Source organism: Pseudophryne corroboree, chromosome 4 (genome assembly GCF_028390025.1).
Source record: "Pseudophryne corroboree isolate aPseCor3 chromosome 4, aPseCor3.hap2, whole genome shotgun sequence".
In the NCBI taxonomy this organism is placed as follows: Eukaryota; Metazoa; Chordata; class Amphibia; order Anura; family Myobatrachidae; genus Pseudophryne; species Pseudophryne corroboree.
In genome coordinates, this window is record NC_086447.1 from 84,868,084 (window position 1) to 84,887,586 (window position 19,503).

The window sequence follows — 19,503 nt, forward strand, 5'->3', positions numbered from 1 at the left end:
GCCTTATCCACCCTAAGGGGTGTTTCCCAACGCGCCCTAACTTCTGGCGGGAAAGGGTATAACGCCAATATTTGCTATCGGGGTAACCCCACGCTTCATCACACACTTCATTTTATTTTATCTGATTCAAGAAAAACTACAGGTAGTTTTTTCACTCCCACATAATACCCTTTTTTGTGGTATTTGTAGTATCAGAAATATGTAACACCTCCTTCATTGCCCTTAACGTGTGGCCCTAATGAGAAATACGTTTGTTTATTCACCGTCGACACTGGATTCAGTGTCCGTGTCTGTGTCTGTGTCGACCGACTGAGGTAAATGGGCGTTTTTAAAGCCCCTGACGGTGTTTCTGAGACGCCTGGACCGGTACTAATTGTTTGTCGGCCGTCTCATGTCGTCAACCGACCTTGCAGCGTGTTGACCTTCTCACGTAATTCTCTCAATAAGCCACCCATTTCGGTGTCGACTCCCTAGAGAGTGACATCCCCATTACAGGCAATTGCTCCGCCTCCTCACCAACATCGTCCTCATACATGTCGACACACACGTACCGACACACAGCACACACACCGGGAATGCTCTGACAGAGGACAGGACCCCACTAGCCCTTTGGAGAGACAGAGGGAGAGTTTGCCAGCACACACCAAAAACGCTATAATATATATAGGGACAACCTTATATAAGTGTTTCTCCCTTATAGCATCTTTATATATATATTAATATCGCCAATTAATGCCCCCCCTCTCTGTTTTAACCCTGTTTCTGTAGTGCAGTGCAGGGGAGAGCCTGGGAGCCTTCTCTCCAGCCTTTCTGTGAGAGAAAATGGCGCTGTGTGCTGAGGAGATAGGCCCCGCCCCTTTCTCGGCGGGCTCGTCTCCCGCTCTTCAACGGATTATGGCAGGGGTTAAATATCTCCATATAGCCTCTGGGGCTATATGTGAGGTATTTTTAGCCAATATATAGGTTTTCATTTGCCTCCCAGGGCGCCCCCCCCCAGCGCCCTGCACCCTCAGTGACTGCGTGTGAAGTGTGCTGAGAGGAAAATGGCGCACAGCTGCAGTGCTGTGCGCTACCTTTAGAAGACTGCAAGAGTCTTCTGCCGCCGATTCTGGACCTCTTCTTACTTCAGCATCTGCAAGGGGGCCGGCGGCGCGGCTCCGGTGACCATCCAGGCTGTACCTGTGATCGTCCCTCTGGAGCTGATGTCCAGTAGCCAAGAAGCCAATCCATCCTGCACGCAGGTGAGTTCACTTCTTCTCCCCTCAGTCCCTCGTTGCAGTGATCCTGTTGCCAGCAGGACTCACTGTAAAATAAAAAACCTAAGCTAAACTTTTTCTAAGCAGCTCTTTAGGAGAGCCACCTAGATTGCACCCTTCTCGGCCGGGCACAAAAATCTAACTGGAGTCTGGAGGAGGGTCATAGGGGGAGGAGCCAGTGCACACCACCTGATCGGAAAGCTTTACTTTTGTGCCCTGTCTCCTGCGGAGCCGCTATTCCCCATGGTCCTTTCAGGAACCCCAGCATCCACTAGGACGATAGAGAAATATATATATATATATATACACACAACAGACATCTTTTTACTTTGGCCCATTGAAAAAAACCCATTTTGTTTAGTCTCCATATACAGTTGTGAATGAATGTATATGCTTTATAATGGACTGTGGCTATGCAGGAATACAGCTCATACTTCTGGTGCATGACAAGCTTTCAGTAATACCTCCCATCATAAACGGACGTTCCTGACAGACGGCTTCCTGCAGGCTGTCACTGTAACGGGAAAGAGTTCCTCACAGACAGATTGTGCCAGAGACTGTTCCTGAGGAAGGGTGTGATCTGACATTCTGCTCAAATCTGATTTCCACAAAACAGTTTATTTTCCAGAACGATCAGTGGCTTTCAGAGACCATCACAGTGCTCCGTCTAACAGAGCAGGGCCATCTGAACGTATAGGCACACTGGCCAGCTGCCAAGGGCCACCCAATTCTCGGGGCATTGCTTTGCCCAGGGCCTACAATGCTGTTAAGACGGCCCTGTAAAAAAAAGGGCTTCCACCTTCAGGTTTAATTTATTGACTTGTGCACACCCTCCTGCATTTTCTTTACTGACAGCACTGACATAGACTAGAGGAGACACAAACTGCACCCCTGGGGGGAAATCAACAGCTTTATTCTCACAGTGCATAAAGACTGATGAACCATTGTGCCACATAGGGGGTTATTTTACATATAATTCCCTGTTTTGTACATATACTGTATTATAGACACCCTCTCATTCACTTACCAGTGTTATCCTGCTGTTTGGTGTTCTTGATGTATGCTGAGAATTTGGAAAAAATGTCGATTCCGGCCGTGTTTGACTCACGGTGCTTTGCGGCAAGCTTGGGGTATCTGTAAGGGCAACAAAGGATAATCAGCAAAGATGTGTGTGGGCTCGTGCTGAGAAGGGCGTAATGTGTCTGTGCAATGCAAGTGTTAATGTGTCCTGAATAAAAGGTTCATTTAGCTTAGTATGCATTGCTGCTGTGTATATAATATGGGTCCAGCTCAGTCCTGCTCTGCTCCCGGAGTGTGTGGTAGTGAAAGCCCCGGGTTACTGTATGCCAGGATGTGCGGATTCACAGTGATTGTCGTAAATTCTAACATTTACAGTACACACGTCACACACAATGGGGGTCATTCCGAGTTGATCGTAGCTGTGCTAAATTTAGCACAGCTACAATCATCTTCCCTGACATGCGAGGGGACGCCCAGCACAGGGCTAGTCCGCCCCTCATGTCAGTCCGCCCCCCCCCCCCCCCCCCGCACAAGTACAAAGTTCAACGTCGCTGCCCCTGGTCGCAGCGGCTGCGTGTGACATCACGCAGCCGCTGAGGCCCGCCCCCCGCACAATTCGCGCCCCCATAACGGCAGCCAAACGCCGCCGTGCCGCCCCCTCCCGCCCAGCGACCGCCTCTGCCTGTCAGTCAATCAGGCAGAGGCGATCGCTAGGAAACGATGGCCTTCGGCGCCAGTGCATGCGCAGTTCCGACCCAATCGCTGCGCTGCAATAAACTGCAGCAAGCGATCGAGTCGGAATGACCCCCAATATTGTATATGACTGGACAGTGTTATGAATACCTAATAAAGTCGCATTCACCAAGTAAAAGGAAATTAGAACAAAACGCACATATAAAAATAGTATACAATCAGATTCTACTTAACATTTATCTAGCTGCTTCTAGAAGATAATAGACTCTGGTTTCTATGGGAAACATCACCAGTTCTAAAAGAAATTCCCACCTTAGTATATTGACCCTAATATGTGAATTTGTTAGATAAATACTACGCTCACTGATAATGTGAAAAGATCACAGCGTTAAAATGACTAAAGTATTAGCATAAGTGGCAGAGATTCAGATACATTCAGCAAATCAAAAGCAAACCAGCAATCGCCATTCTCTGCACCCGTGCCTGCTCTCCTGGAACGTACAGGAGACTCCTGCATCTTTGGTGGCTCTCCCTGACACCCCAAATAAGTGGGCAAATCTCCTGGAGGCTGCCTGTGAAGTGGGTGATCCGATCGGCTTGATTTCCTTTCTTTCATCATATAACACACAACAGCAGTCCAGTTAGCTTAGAGGGGATCCAGGTGCGGTGCCTGGTGCTCCAATTGCTGGGTCACCGCCTCATGGTATGGGGTTTTAGAGATACCTATTTATCCTTGGAAAAAGTGCTATTACAGAACGAAACGCATTGGACGGCACAGTGGGAGTGCAAACAGAACGGGACAGGGTGGGAGAGACCATCATCTGCTAGTGCCATCGGCCAGTCACATTGCAGATCGCTGCAGAAGGAAGAGAAGCGGCAGCTGCTGATAAAGGTATGGAAGATTAGGGATAGATAGGTATCTCTAAAAGCCCATGCAGGGGCGTTTTAAGAGAGGAGGGGGCCCGTGTGCAGACTTCAGGTGGGCCCCCTCTTTCCATGGCTCCGTAGGCTCTGGCACCATGCCGGATTCTACAAAAATGTTGTACTGTGCATGCGTGGCGGCCATTTTTGGTGTGATTTTTGCAGCAGCTGCAGCGCCTGTCGCGGGACTCCGGAAAGGTAAGTATTACAACAACATGGGTGCAGTGTGGGCCCCCCCTGGATCCAGGGGCCCATGTGCACCACACACACTGCACCCATAATAAAAATGACCAAGGACCCCATGCCATCAGGAGGTGACCAAGCCACTGGAGCACCAGCTACAGCACGTGAATCCCCTCTAAGTGAAGCGCACTCACTGCCTCGCCACAAACAGTCAGGGCAGATAAACATTATTGCTCTAACATCACTGTGTACGTTTAATTAAAAAAACTTTTTTTGTAACCCCTTTTTTTATTTTGAAGAAAGAAAAAAACGAAGAAACAAAACATTTTTTAATGTATTGATTGGTTGTAAATACACACTATCATGCACACATCACCTACGGTATAGCGCTCTCTTTTTATCTTTGAAATTAAACAGCTAATATACAGCGTACAAGCAAAGCATCTCCCTGATAGGAGGTAACATTATTGTATCCAGCAGTCATAGCTGTAATAATGTATAACACTTTTAAAATGAGCAATTTGGGTATCATTTTCCAATAAAAGCAAATAGACTGTAGACTAAGTAGTTAGGGTACAAAGTAAACCAGATTCTGTCTGCTTATGCGAGTCTGCAGTACGTGGCCACAGGTGTGAGTACAAAGCGCTCCGTGTGTTCCAGGCACAGATGAAAGGAAAAATCACACAAAAAGACGGCAAACAACAATAGGGACGTAACGCCATGAGAGTCTGCGGCTCCCAGTGTCATTCTAAGGAAACACTCTGTGAAGGAACAAAGCAAGACTGAGATATCACATCCAGTATCGCTACAATCAGGATACATGGTCTGGTTACTATCTAGGAATATAAATCACACAGACATCAGTGTAACACAAAGGGAAACATACAGTCATCTGGAAGAACAACTGTGTTTTGTTCATACGTTTGTAAATCCAGTCATCAGGACACAGAGACATGTGAGTTCACTGCTGTGCTGTTTATTCCATCACCAACTCCAGACACACTGCACACTGCACCACCCACTTCCCAGCATCCCCCTGGTCCCAGGGACCATCACTGAAGGCTTACACATATTACTAAGGGAGTGTCTACAAATATTAAGCATTCTAATACACTAACATCACATCCTCTTTTCTTTAAAGATAAGCCTTGTACGCTTCAATGCAACAATTAACAACGTCATATTAAGAACATCATCTAACACGTTTCAATTAGTCTCTCAGGTCTGCTTTTTTCCCTTTTGGGTCTTTCATACACAGTCTGTGTTTCATCGACAATGTTGGACCTTTCTAGAATCGTGGTTTGTTCACCATTATCAGGATCATCATACATGTCAGATGAAGGGTATTCTTCAGTCATGTTGTCTTCATTATGGTTCTACTTGTGCTTGCACAATACCTTTCTGCACCCAAATACCTTTCTCGTGATCTCTGAGACGGACTTGGTCACCCGATTTTAGATCAGATAAGCTTTTTGCTCGCCTGTCATGGAACAGTTTCTGTTTTGCCTGTTGACGTTCCTTACTCAGTCTGACCAACGCTGAGTTATGTGTATTAAGCAGTTCATCATGTATCGGGAGATTTGCTCTAATCCTCCTTCCCATCAGCATTTGTGCAGGAGAAAGTCCATTCTGTAAAGGTGTACTGCGGTAGATTAAAAGACTTGTAGAAATCTTCTTTACCTTCTGACTCTTTACAGTTTTCTCTGACATCCTAGTGGATGCTGGGAACTCCGTAAGGACCATGGGGAATAGCGGCTCCGCAGGAGACTGGGCACAAAAGTAAAAGCTTTATGACTAGCTGGTGTGCACTGGCTCCTCCCCCCATGACCCTCCTCCAAGCCTCAGTTAGCTTTTTGTGCCCGGCCGAGAAGGGTGCATGCTAGGTAGCTCTCCAGAGCTGCTTAGAGTAAAAGTTTTAAATAGGTTTTTTTATTTTCAGTGAGACCTGCTGGCAACAGGCTCACTGCATCGTGGGACTAAGGGGAGAAGAAGCGAACTCACCTGAATGCAGAGTGGATTGGGCTTCTTGGCTACTGGACATTAGCTCCAGAGCTACGATCACAGGTTCAGCCTGGATGGGTCCCGGAGCCGCGCCGCCGGCCCCCTTACAGAGCCAGAAGAGCGAAGAGGTCCGGAAAAATCGGCGGCAGAAGACGTTCCTGTCTTCAATAAGGTAGCGCACAGCACTGCAGCTGTGCGCCATTGCTCTCAGCACACTTCACACTCCGGTCACTGAGGGTGCAGGGCGCTGGGGGGGAGCGCCCTGAGACGCAATAAAACATGTTTTAAACCTTATATGGCTAAAGAAATGCATCACATATAGCTCCTGGGCTATATGGATGCATTTAACCCCTGCCAGTTTTCCTAAAAAAAAAAAAGCGGGAGAAAAGGCCGCCGAAAAGGGGGCGGAGCCTATCTCCTCAGCACACAAGCGCCATTTTCCCTCACAGCTCCGCTGGAAGGACGGCTCCCTGACTCTCCCCTGCAGTCCTGCTACAGAATCAGGGTAAAACAAGAGAGGGGGGGCACTAATTGGCAGAAAATACATATACAGCAGCTATAGAAGGGAGAAACACTTATATAAGGTTATCCCTGCATATATATAGCGCTCTGGTGTGTGCTGGCAAACTCTCCCTCTGTCTCCCCAAAGGGCTCGTGGGGTCCTGTCCTCTATCAGAGCATTCCCTGTGTGTGTGTGTGTGCTGTGTGTCGGTACGATTGTGTCGACATGTATGAGGAGGAAAATGATGTGGAGGCGGAGCAATTGCCTGTAATAGTGATGTCACCCCCTAGGGAGTCGACACCTGACTGGATGGTCGTATGGAAGGAATTACGTGACAGTGTCAGCACTTTGCTAAAAACTGTTGACGACATGAGACAGCCGGCAAATCAGTTAGTGCCTGTCCAGGCGTCTCAAACACCGTCAGGGGCTCTAAAGCGCCCATTACCTCAGATGGTCGACACAGACACGGATACTGACTCCAGTGTCAACGGTGACGAGACAAACGTAATGTCCAGTAGGGCCACACGTTACATGATCACGGCAATGAAGGAGGCTTTGAACATTTCTGATACTACAAGTACCACAAAAAAGGGTATTATGTGGGGTGTGAAAAAACTACCCATAGTTTTTCCTGAATCAGATGAATTAAATGAGGTGTGTGACAAAGCGTGGGTTTCCCCCGATAAAAAACTGCTGATTTCTAATAAATTATTGGCATAATACCCTTTCCCGCCAGAGGTTAGGGCGCGTTGGGAAACACCCCCTAGGGTAGATAAGGCGCTCACACGCTTATCAAAACAAGTGGCGTTACCGTCTCCTGATACGGCCGCCCTCAAGGAACCAGCTGATAGAAAGCTGGAAAATATCCTAAAAGGTATATACACACATACTGGTGTTATACTACGACCAGCAATCGCCTCAGCCTGGATGTGCAGCGCTGGAGTGGCTTGGTCGGATTCCCTGACTGAAAATATTGATACCCTGGATAGGGACAGTATATTATTGACTATAGAGCATTTAAAGGATGCATTACTATATATGCGAGATGCACAGAGGGATATTTGCACCCTGGCATCAAGAGTAAGTGCGTTGTCCATTTCTGCCAGAAGAAGTTTATGGACACGACAGTGGTCAGGTGATGCGGATTCAAAACGGCATATGGAAGTTTTGCCGTATAAAGGGGAGGAGTTATTTGGGGTCGGTCTATCAGACCTGGTGGCCACGGCGACGGCTGGAAAATCCACCTTTTTACCCCAGGTCACCTCTCAGCAGAAAAAGACACCGTCTTTTCAAACTCAGTCCTTTCGTCCCCATAAGGGCAAGCGGGCAAAAGGCCACTCATTTCTGCCCCGAGGCAGAGGAAGGGGAAAAAGACTGCAGCAAGCAGCCTCTTCCCAGGATCAGAAGCCCTCCCCCGCTTCTGCCAAGTCTTCAGCATGACGCTGGGGCTTTACAAGCGGACTCAGGCACGGTGGGGGCCCGTCTCAAAAATTTCAACGCGCAGTGGGCTCACTCGCAAGTGGACCCCTGGATCCTGCAGGTAGTATCACAGGGGTACAAATTGGAATTCGAGACGTCTCCCCCTCGCCGGTTCCTGAAGTCTGCTCTACCAACGTCTCCCTCCGACAGGGAGGCAGTATTGGAAGCTATTCACAAGCTGTATTCCCAGCAGGTGATAATCAAGGTACCCCTCCTACAGCAGGGAAAGGGGTATTATTCCACGCTGTTTGTGGTACCGAAGCCGGACGGCTCGGTGAGACCGATTTTAAATCTGAAATCATTGAACACTTACATAAAAAGGTTCAAATTCAAGATGGAATCACTCAGAGCAGTGATAGCGAACCTGGAAGAAGGGGACTATATGGTGTCTCTGGACATCAAAGATGCTTATCTCCATGTCCCAATCTACCCTTCTCACCAAGGGTACCTCAGGTTTGTGGTACAGAACTGTCATTATCAGTTTCAGACGTTGCCGTTTGGATTGTCCACGGCACCACGGGTCTTTACCAAGGTAATGGCCGAAATGATGATTCTTCTTCGAAGAAAAGGCGTCTTAATTATCCCTTACTTGGACGATCTCCTGATAAGGGCAAGGTCCAGGGAACAGTTAGAGGTCGGAGTAGCACTATCTCAGGTGGTGCTACGTCAGCACGGGTGGATTCTAAATATTCCAAAATCGCAGCTGATTCCAACAACACGTCTACTGTTCCTAGGGATGATTCTGGACACAGTCCAGAAAAAGGTGTTTCTCCCGGAGGAGAAGGCCAGGGAGTTATCCGAGCTAGTCAGGAACCTCCTGAAACCAGGACAAGTGTCAGTGCATCAATGCACAAGGGTCCTGGGAAAGATGGTGGCTTCTTACGAAGCGATTCCATTCGGAAGATTCCATGCAAGAACGTTTCAGTGGGATCTGCTGGACAAATGGTCCGGGTCGCATCTTCAGATGCATCAGCGGATAACCCTATCTCCAAGGACAAGGGTGTCTCTCCTGTGGTGGTTGCAGAGTGCTCATCTTCTAGAGGGCCGCAGATTCGGCATTCAGGACTGGATTCTGGTGACCACGGATGCCAGCCTGAGAGGCTGGGGAGCAGTCACACAGGGAAGACATTTCCAGGGCTTGTGGTCAAGCATGGAAACGTCTCTTCACATAAATATCCTGGAACTAAGGGCAATTTACAATGCCCTAAGTCAAGCAAGGCCTCTGCTTCAGGGTCAGTCGGTTTTGATCCAATCGGACAACATCACGGCAGTCGCCCACGTAAACAGACAGGGCGGCACAAGAAGCAGGAGGGCAATGGCGGAAGCTGCAAGAATTCTTCGCTGGGCGGAAAATCATGTGACAGCACTGTCAGCGGTGTTCATTCCGGGAGTGGACAACTGGGAAGCAGACTTCCTCAGCAGACACGACCTCCACCCGGGGGAGTGGGGACTTCACCCAGAAGTCTTCCACGTGATTGTAAACCGTTGGGAAAAACCAAAGGTGGACATGATGGCGTCTCGTCTCAACAAGAAACTAGACAGATATTGCGCCAGGTCAAGGGACCCTCAGGCAATAGCGGTGGACGCTCTGGTAACACCGTGGGTGTACCAGTCAGTGTATGTGTTCCCTCCTCTGCCTCTCATACCCAAAGTACTGAGAATCATAAGAAGGAGAGGAGTAAGAACTATACTCGTGGCTCCGGATTGGCCAAGAAGGACTTGGTACCCGGAACTTCAAGAGATGCTCACGGAGGACCCGTGGCCTCTACCTCTCAGAAAGGACCTGCTCCAGCAGGGACCTTGTCTGTTCCAAGACTTACCGCGGCTGCGTTTGACGGCATGGAGGTTGAACGCCGGATCCTGAAGGAAAAAGGCATTCCAGATGAAGTCATCCCTACCCTGGTCAAGGCCAGAAAGGATGTAACCGCAAAACATTATCACCGCATTTGGTGGAAATATGTTGCGTGGTGTGAGGCCAAGAAGGCCCCTACAGAGGAATTTCAACTGGGTCGTTTCCTGCATTTCCTGCAAACAGGACTATCTATGGGCCTAAAATTAGGGTCCATTAAGGTTCAAATTTCGGCCCTGTCAATCTTCTTCCAAAAAGAACTGGCTTCAGTGCCTGAAGTTCAGACGTTTGTCAAAGGGGTACTGCATATACAGCCTCCTTTTGTGCCTCCAGTGGCACCTTGGGATCTCAATGTAGTGTTGAGTCTCCTAAAATCACATTGGTTTGAACCACTCACCACTGTGGAATTGAAATATCTCACATGGAAAGTGGTCATGCTGTTAGCCCTGGCTTCAGCCAGGCGTGTCTCAGAATTGGCGGCTTTATCATATAAAAGCCCTTACCTAATTTTTCATTCAGACAGGGCAGAACTGAGGACTCGCCATCAATTTCTCCCTAAGGTGGTTTCAGCGTTTCACATGAACCAGCCTATTGTGGTACCTGCGGCTACTAGGGACTTGGAGGACTCCAAGTTGCTGGACGTAGTCAGGGCCCTGAAAATATATGTTTCCAGCACGGCTGGAGTCAGAAAATCTGACTCACTGTTTATCCTGTATGCACCCAACAAGCTGGGTGCTCCTGCTTCTAAGCAGACGATTGCTCGTTGGATTTGTAGTACAATTCAGCTTGCACATTCTGTGGCAGGCCTGCCACAGCCAAAATCTGTAAAAGCCCATTCCACAAGGAAAGTGGGCTCATCTTGGGCGGCTGCCCGAGGGGTCTCGGCTTTACAACTTTGCCGAGCAGCTACTTGGTCAGGGGCAAACACGTTTGCTAAATTCTACAAATTTGATACCCTGGCTGAGGAGGACCTGGAGTTCTCTCATTCGGTGCTGCAGAGTCATCCGCACTCTCCCGCCCGTTTGGGAGCTTTGGTATAATCCCCATGGTCCTTACGGAGTTCCCAGCATCCACTAGGACGTCAGAGAAAATAAGAATTTACTTACCGATAATTCTATTTCTCATAGTCCGTAGTAGATGCTGGGCGCCCATCCCAAGTGCGGATTGTCTGCAATACTTGTATATAGTTATTGTTACAAAAATCGGGTTGTTTATTGTTGTGAGCCATCTTTTCAGAGGCTCCTACGTTTATCATACTGTTAACTGGGTTCAGATCACAAGTTGTACGGTGTGATTGGTGTGGCTGGTATGAGTCTTACCCGGGATTCAAGATCCTTCCTTATTATGTACGCTCGTCCGGGCACAGTATCCTAACTGAGGCTTGGAGGAGGGTCATGGGGGGAGGAGCCAGTGCACACCAGCTAGTCATAAAGCTTTTACTTTTGTGCCCAGTCTCCTGCGGAGCCGCTATTCCCCATGGTCCTTACGGAGTTCCCAGCATCCACTACGGACTATGAGAAATAGAATTATCGGTAAGTAAATTCTTATTTTTACTAAACTTTCCACCAACCCATTTGAGCGTGGATAGTGGGGACTTGACGTAGTATGGACAAATTCCCACTCATCAGCAAATTGTCTTAATTCAGCACTGGAAAACTGAGGACCATTGTCAGTGAACACTTCCATAGGAACACAAAGATTGCAAAGATTGACTTCATGCAATTGATTACGGCTTTACTAGTAGTTTTATGTAGTGTCTTCACCTCAGGGTAGTTAGAGTAATAATCAGTCACGACAATGTACGTTTTCCCATTACAATCAAACAAATCTGCGCCAACTTTCTGGTACGGTCTCTCTGGCACTGCGTGAGGACTCAGTGGCTCGACTTGTTGTTTCGGTCTATACGTAAAACATAATTCACATGTAGCTGTAGTCTGTGCTATGTCTTGGTTCATTCTTGGCCAATACATAACATCACGCGCTCTCCGCTTACATTTTTCTTCTCCTAAGTGGCCTTCATGTATCTTGCACAGCATAGTTTTTCTTAGTCGTGCAGGTATGACAAACCTATTGCCTTTGTAAATAATACCATCGACAACTGTAAGGTCACTGCGGTACATCCAGTAATCATGGATAGACAGCGGGCACACATGTTTTTCTGCTGGCCAACCTTTCAGAATGATATCTTTCAACACTTTCATTGTGTCATCTGTCTCAGTTTCTTTCCTAATCTGTTCTTGTCTTGCAAGAGACACTGGTAGAGAAGCTACGATCAAATTAACATGGGCTTCTATCTCTTCATCCATCAGACTTTTGGAACCTTCACTTTTGTCCACAGCACGAGAAAGTGTATCAGCAATGTACATGTATTTGCCGGGACAGTACAGCAAGTGTACATCATATTTCTGTAGTCTGATAAGCATTTGTTGAATTCTCATGGGACAGTCATGCAATGATTTAGTCATGATAGCTACCAATGGCTTGTGGTCAGTTTCCACTGTAAATGTTTGACCATACACAAACTGATGTAATCGCTCACATGCATATGTGATCGCTAGAAGTTCTTTTTCTATCTGAGCATACTTTGTTTCAGCACTTGTCAGTGCTCTTGATGCATAGATTACTGGTTGCCATGTATCCTCATGTTCTTGTAACAGCACTGAGCCTAGGCCAAATTGCGAAGCATCTGCTGAAATTCTTATTCTTTTCGCAGGATCAAAGAATTTTAGCACTGGTTGCTCTGTAATAATCTGTTTCAAGTTTTGCCAGAATCATGAAGATGCGTCCAATTTACTGAACCATTTTGCACCCACAAATTGCGACATGATTTCATCTCTGGTTGGTAGTTTGAAATGTTCTCGTTTAATAGCTTTGTTTAAATCTCTGGGGTCTAGACATATTCTGAGTTGTCCATTTTTCTTTTCAACAATTACTAAGGAGCTTACCCATTCAGTAGGTTCATCAACTTTCAAGTAGCACGCCCAAGGCTTCCATGCGATTTAACTCTTGTTTCAGTTTTTCTCTCAGCGCAAACTGCACTTTTCTACAGGGGTGTATCACTGAAGAAACTTGCGTGTCTATATTTATTTTATGCTCTCCAGGCAAACAACCTAGACCTTCAAACAAGTCTCTGTATTCTGTAAACATCGATTTGCAGTCATCTTCTACTTGTGATGTCACCATAAAAACTTTCTTTAGCAAGCTTAGTTTCTCACAGGAACTTAATCCTAGAATCGGTTGCACATTTTTATCCACAATCAGTAGAGATGTTTTAAACTGTTGTCCCTTATATTTCAGTGTCACTAAGCATGTACCTTTCACAGGAATGTACCCTGTAAGTTTCACTTTGGCTGGATGAATTTTAGGTTTTACTCTAAAAGTCTTATAGTTTTGAAATTATATTAAATTCACCTGCGCGCCAGTATCAAGCTTAAAGGGAATGACAATCTGTCACACACCAGAGGCAGAGGCCACCGCGCTTACCCCTGCGTGTCTGCTGGTCCGTCTGGCGGCCCCCGCCTCCGGCGGTCATCGGGTCACGGCGTCTGGCTGGCGCTGCTCCCGACGGTTCCCCGGAGTGTGGGCACCGCCATTGCACCCGGAGTCACGTGGACGGGGAGCGGGTGGCGTCACAGAACCGCTCCACCAATCCTGTTAGGGCGGGAGATTCAAAACCAGACGCCGGGCAGAGCTCCGGCGCCTGAGTATCGTCGCTTTTCCAGAGGTGATCTCCAGTGCTCCTGTGACCGCTGTGCTATCTCCTAGAGTTCCCAGCATCCAGTCAACTTTCCCAGCATATTGTTCTGCTCGCTCACCAAGTCTCCAGTGTCTTTAAACAGCGCTCCCAAGTTCTTCAGTCATCAGCGTCTTTGAACATTGCTCACAAAATCTTCAGTGCCTTTTATCATCGCTCACAAGTTCCTCATTCATCAGTGTCTTTATCATCGCTCACAAGTTCTTCATTCATCAGTGTCTTTATCATCGCTCACAAGTTCTTCATTCATCAGTGTCTTTATCATCGCTCACAAGTTCTTCATTCATCAGTGTCTTTAAACATCGCTCACAAGTTCTTCATTCATCAGTGTCTTTAAACATCGCTCACAAGTTCTTCAATCATCAGTGTCTTTAAACATCGCTCACAAAATCTTCAGTGTCTTTAAACATCGCTCACAAGTTCTTCAATCATCAGTCTTTAAACATCGCTCACAAGTTCTTCAATCATCAGTGTCTTTAAACATTGCTCACAAGTTCTTCAATCATCAGTGTCTTTTTAACATCGCTCACAAGTTCTTCAATCATCAGTATCTTTAAACATCGCTCACAAGTTGTTCAATCATCAGTGTCTTTAAACATCGCTCACAAGTTCTTCAATCATCAGTGTCTCGAAAACATCGCTCACAAATTCTTCAGTGTCTTTTAACATCGCTCACTAGCTCTTCATTCACCAGTGACTTTAAACATCGCTCACGAATTCTTTAGTGTCTTTCACCATCGCTCACAAGTTCTTTATTCATGTATCTCTAAACATCGCTCACAAATTCTTCAGTAGCCTTTGACATTGCCCACAAGTCCTCTTTCTTCCATGTGTTGCTGTATTGCTCCCTTCCCTAAATAAAGTTCTTCAGCATTTCTTCATCAAACATAATTGTCAGAGTCCTGTATGAGGAAAACCTATATCCGGCCTTTTCTGCTCCGACCCAGCTGTGGTGCCTCTTCCCGACCATCAGAGGAGCCCCCGAGTTCACAACACTCCCAATCCAGGTCAGTGACAGTATACTCAGGCCTCATGGACCCGGGGGATCGGAACCCAGAGGCAAGTGCCATCCAGGACTTGATTTCCCGAGTTCAGAGTCAGGAGGCTGCACAGAGCCAGGTGATGCAGTATCTCCAGGAATAATCCGGCCGGCTGGATCAAATTCAGGCTTCTCTGGCTTCAGTAGTTCCGGCTCCAGCTCCAGTGCCCGCTCCAGTGGTTGTCCCTAGTAATGTTCAATCCTTATCTGGAACTAGGTCACGCCTTCAGCTTCCCACTCCCTCTCGCTATAATGGGACTCCAAAGAATTGCTGTGGTTTTCTCACCCAATGCGAGGTGCATTTTGAACTTCTTTCGCACAACTTCCCCACGGATCGGTCCAAGGTGGCGTACATTATTTCCTTGCTGGAAGGTTCAGCGTTGGATTGGGTGTCACCATTGTGGGAGCGATCTGACCCTTTGGTTTCTAGTTACACCAATTTCATTGAGTCATTTCGAAGGATCTTTGATGAGCCCGGCAGAACGACCGCTGCTTCTTCAGACTTGCTCCGAGTCCGACAAGGCTCCCGTTCAGTGGGGCAGTATGTGATTCATTTCCAGACCATAGCTTCAGAACTACGCTGGAATAATGATGCTCTCCGGGCTGCTTTTTGGAACGGGCTCTCCGACCGCCTAAAGGACGAACTGATCACTAGGGATCTGCCAGATTCCTTAGAACAGTTGATCTCACTCTGTGTAAAGGTGGATCTTCGCATGCAGGAACGAGGTGGCGAACGTATCGGTCAGATCGATCCAGATTCTGGTCTCTCCCGTCTAAGCAAACGGTTACTCCAGGTCCAGACGAACCCATGCAAATCAATCGATCTCGGCTGTCCCCGGAAGAACGACAGCGACGTCGTGAAGGTAGACTCTGCCTCTACTGTGGAGCCGCGGATCATTTTCTCAAGTTCTGCAAGCCCCGTCCGGGAAACGGGCAGTCCTAGCTTGTTCCGGAGGAGTCGAGTTAGGAATTACATCTAAACCTTCTCCGACAGTGGACTGTTTACTCTCCGTGTCTGTTTCCTGAGTCAATAGCCAAACCTGTTAAAGCTTTGCTGGACTCTGGGGCTGCAGGGAATTTTGTTTCCCTTTCTTGTGTCCAGAACTTAGGTTTACAGTTACAGTCTGTCAAACGGCCTATTACGTTGACCGCCATCAATGGTACCCAAATTTCTAATGGTCTTATTACCAGTCGCACAGTGCCAATCAAGCTGCAGGTGGGAGCTCTGCATCAAGAACATCTGGAGTTCCTAGTGATTCGGGAGATGCCCCACGATCTGGTTCTAGGTCTTCCTTAGCTTAAAATTCACAACCCTCACGTCGACTAGAAGTCGTCACAAATACTGTCCTGGAGTTCTTTTTGTCATTCTAATTGTCTCACTCCTGTCTACCCGCTCCGGGTATCTTCCAAGTCGGATGAAGAGCTCATTCCGGAGGTCTATCGGGAGTTCACAGACATCTTTTCGGAACAGGCGGCCGATCAGTTACCACCCCATAGACCCTGGGACTGTCCCATTGAGCTCATCCCAGGGAAAATGCCACCCCGGGGATGTACTTACCCCATGTCATTACCCGAGACCCAAGCTATGTCGGACTTCATCAAGTCTAATTTGCTGAAAGGATTCATTTGCCCCTCTACGTCCCCGGCGGGAGCAGGTTTCTTTTTTGTGAAGAAGAAGGACGGAGGGTTAAGACCATGTATTGACTATCAGGGCTTAAACGATATCACCGTTAAGAACAAATATCCTTTGCCGCTCATCACGGAGCTATTTGATAGGGTTCGCGGAGCCCACGTCTTCACTAAGCTCGATTTAAGGGGAGCCTATAATTTGATACGCATCTGACAGGGGGACGAATGGAAGATGGCCTTCAATACCAGGGACGGGCATTATGAATATTTGGTAATGCCGTTTGGCCTCAGCAATGCCCCTGCCGTTTTCCAGGGATTTGTGAATGAGATATTCCGAGATATGTTATACCTAAGCATAGTGGTATATTCGGATGATATTCTGATATTTTCTAAGAATCTCACAGAGCACAAAGTACAGGTCAAGGAAGTACTTCTTCGCCTACGAAGGAATCATCTCTACGGCAAGATTTCCAAATGTACCTTTGAGGTCCCTTCAATTCCATTTCTTGGCTATGTCATCTCAGGTATGGAGCTCCGCATGGATCCGTAAAAACTCACTGCCATTCGGGACTGGACTCAGCCTCTCTCCTTGAAAGCGGTACAAAGATTTCTGGGTTTTGCAAATTACTATCGGAAATTCATAAAGGGATTCTCTACCATTGTGGCACCTATTACTGCCCTAACCAAAAAGGGGTCTGACCCAAGTCACTGGTCTTCTGAAGCGGTAGCAGCGTTCGCCCGGTTGAAAGCAGCCTTTATGTCCGCTCCGGTACTCCAGCAACTGAATTTTTCAAAACCATTCTTCTTGGAGGTCGATGCTTCCTCGATAGGCATCGGTGCCGTACTTTCCCAGTACTCCTCTGATGGGAAGTTACATCCATGTGGTTTCCATTCTCGCAAGTTCTCTCCCGCTGAACGAAACTACACCATTGGAGACCAGGAACTTTTGGCGATAAAATCTGCCCTAGAAGAATGGAGGTACTTATTGGAAGGTGCTAAACATCTAATTACGATTTACACCGATCACAAGAACTTGCTGTATCTCGAGACGGCCCAGTGCTTGAATCCCCGTCAAGCTAGATGGGCGCTCTTCTTCACTCATTTCTCGTTCATCATTAAGTACCGGGCCGGGACTTTTAACACTAAGGCTGATGCTCTATCTCGTTCCTTAACGGCCTCGGATGAAGAAAATTCAGTTGAAAAGGCTTTGATTCTCAGTCCAGTCTCTATTTCGGCAGCTCCTACCACTCTGGGTCCTCCTCCTGGGAGAATGTCTGTACCAGCTAAATTTCGACCAAAGTTGTTGCAGTGGGCTCATATCTCCAAGTTTTCCGGTCATCCTGGAGTTCAAAAAATGTGTGAATTTCTACGAAGGTCATACTGGTGGGACACTATGAAGAAGGATTATGTCAACTCATGTCCTCAATGTGCTCAGCACAAAACTCTTCGTCTGCCTCCTGCGGGGTTGCTTCATCCACTGTCCATTCCTAAGAGACCTTGGACCCATATTTAGATGGACTTTGTTACCGAATTACCCTTCTCCAAGGGTCATAATAGCATCTGGGTGATTATTGACCGCTTTTCTAAAATGGCACATTTTATTCCATTGACCGGGTTACCGTCAGCTCCCAAGTTGGCTTCATTATTCATTCGTGAACACTCCGCCTGCACGGGTTACCTCAGGAGATAGTCTCTGATCGGGGGGTGCAGTTCACGGCAAGGTTCTGGAGGGCCCTCTGTTCTGCCTTACAAATAAAGCTCAAGTTCTTATCTGCTTACCATCCTCAAACCAATGGGCAAACTGAACGCGTCAATCAAGATTTAGAGACTTTTCTCCGCGTTTATCTCTCTCCTTCGCAAGACAATTAGGTGGAACTGTTACCCTGGGCCGAGTTTGCCCATAATCATCTGTACCACTCCTCCACTGGTGAGTCTCCATTCTTCATTAATTATGGATTCCATCCTCAAGTTCCAGAATCACCCATCTGTCCTCCGGAAGATGTCCCTGCTGCAGCCTCTACTCTCCGGCACTTCAGTCAAATCTGGAGTAGGGTTCATGCTAACCTCAAGAAAATCTCCGGCCGCTACAAATTCTTTGCTGATAGGAAGCGACGGGCGGCTCCCCAATACAAAGTGGGTGACAGGGTATGGCTCTCTACCCGCAATCTCCGTTTAAGAGTGCCTGCTATGAAGTTTGCTCCAAGGTTCATTGGTCCTTACCCCGTGTTGCAAGTCCTGAACCCGGTTGTCTGCAAATTGGGATTGCCTTCCCACTTTCGGGTACCAAATTCTTTCCATGTTTCTCTCCTTCGTCCTCTTGTTTTGAATCGGTTCCATTCAGAATCTCCTAGGCCGACCTCTGTAGAGACTGAAGCTGGAACGGAATTTGAAATTAAAGCTATTCTTGACTCTCGTTATCTTCACAAGAATCTACAGTATCTGGTAGAATGGAAAGGTTATGGTCCTGAGGAGAGGAGCTGGGTCAAAGCTACTGAAGTCACGGCTCCCCGACTAGTGCGGATCTTCCATTCCAGACATCCAACAAAGCCCGGGAAGTGTCCGGGGGTCACTCCTGGAGGAGGGAGTACTGTAACACACCAGAGGCAGCGGCCGCCGCGCTTACCCCTGCGTGTCTGCTGGTCCGTCTGGCGGCCCCCGCCTCCGGCGGTCGTCGGGTTCCGGCGTCTGGCTGGCGCTGCTCCCGGCGGTTCCCCGGAGTGTGGGCGCCGCCATTGCACCCGGCGTCACGTGGGCGGGGAGCGGGTGGCGTCACAGAACTGCTCCACCAATCCTGTTAGGGCGGGAGATTCAAAACCAGACGCCGGGCATAGCTCCGGCGCCTGAGTATCGTCGCTTTTCCAGAGGTGATCTCCAGTGCTCCTGTGACCGCTGTGCTATCTCCTAGAGTTTCCAGCATCCAGTCAACTTTCCCAGCATATTGTTCTGCTCGCTCACCAAGTCTCCAGTGTCTTTAAACAGCACTCCCAAGTTCTTCAATCATCAGCGTCTTTGAACATTGCTCACAAAATCTTCAGTGCGTTTTATCATCGCTCACAAGTTCCTCGTTCATCAGTGTCTTTATCATCGCTCACAAGTTCTTCATTCATCAGTGTCTTTATCATCGCTCACAAGTTCTTCATTCATCAGTGTCTTTAAACATCGCTCACAAGTTCTTCA

The 19,503-nt window shown here is 47.7% G+C and overlaps 1 protein-coding gene across 2 annotated transcripts in view; it reads right to left on the reverse strand.

Moving 5' to 3' along the window:
- Nucleotides 1-19,503, reverse strand: part of CLIC5 (chloride intracellular channel 5) — a 278,748-nt gene that overhangs the window by 51,379 nt on the left and 207,866 nt on the right. For both annotated transcript variants that reach the window (XM_063915215.1, XM_063915216.1), the window contains exon 4: nt 2,284-2,390. In XM_063915215.1, coding sequence (XP_063771285.1) covers nt 2,284-2,390 — 107 coding nt within the window. The remainder of the gene's footprint in view (nt 1-2,283; nt 2,391-19,503) is intronic.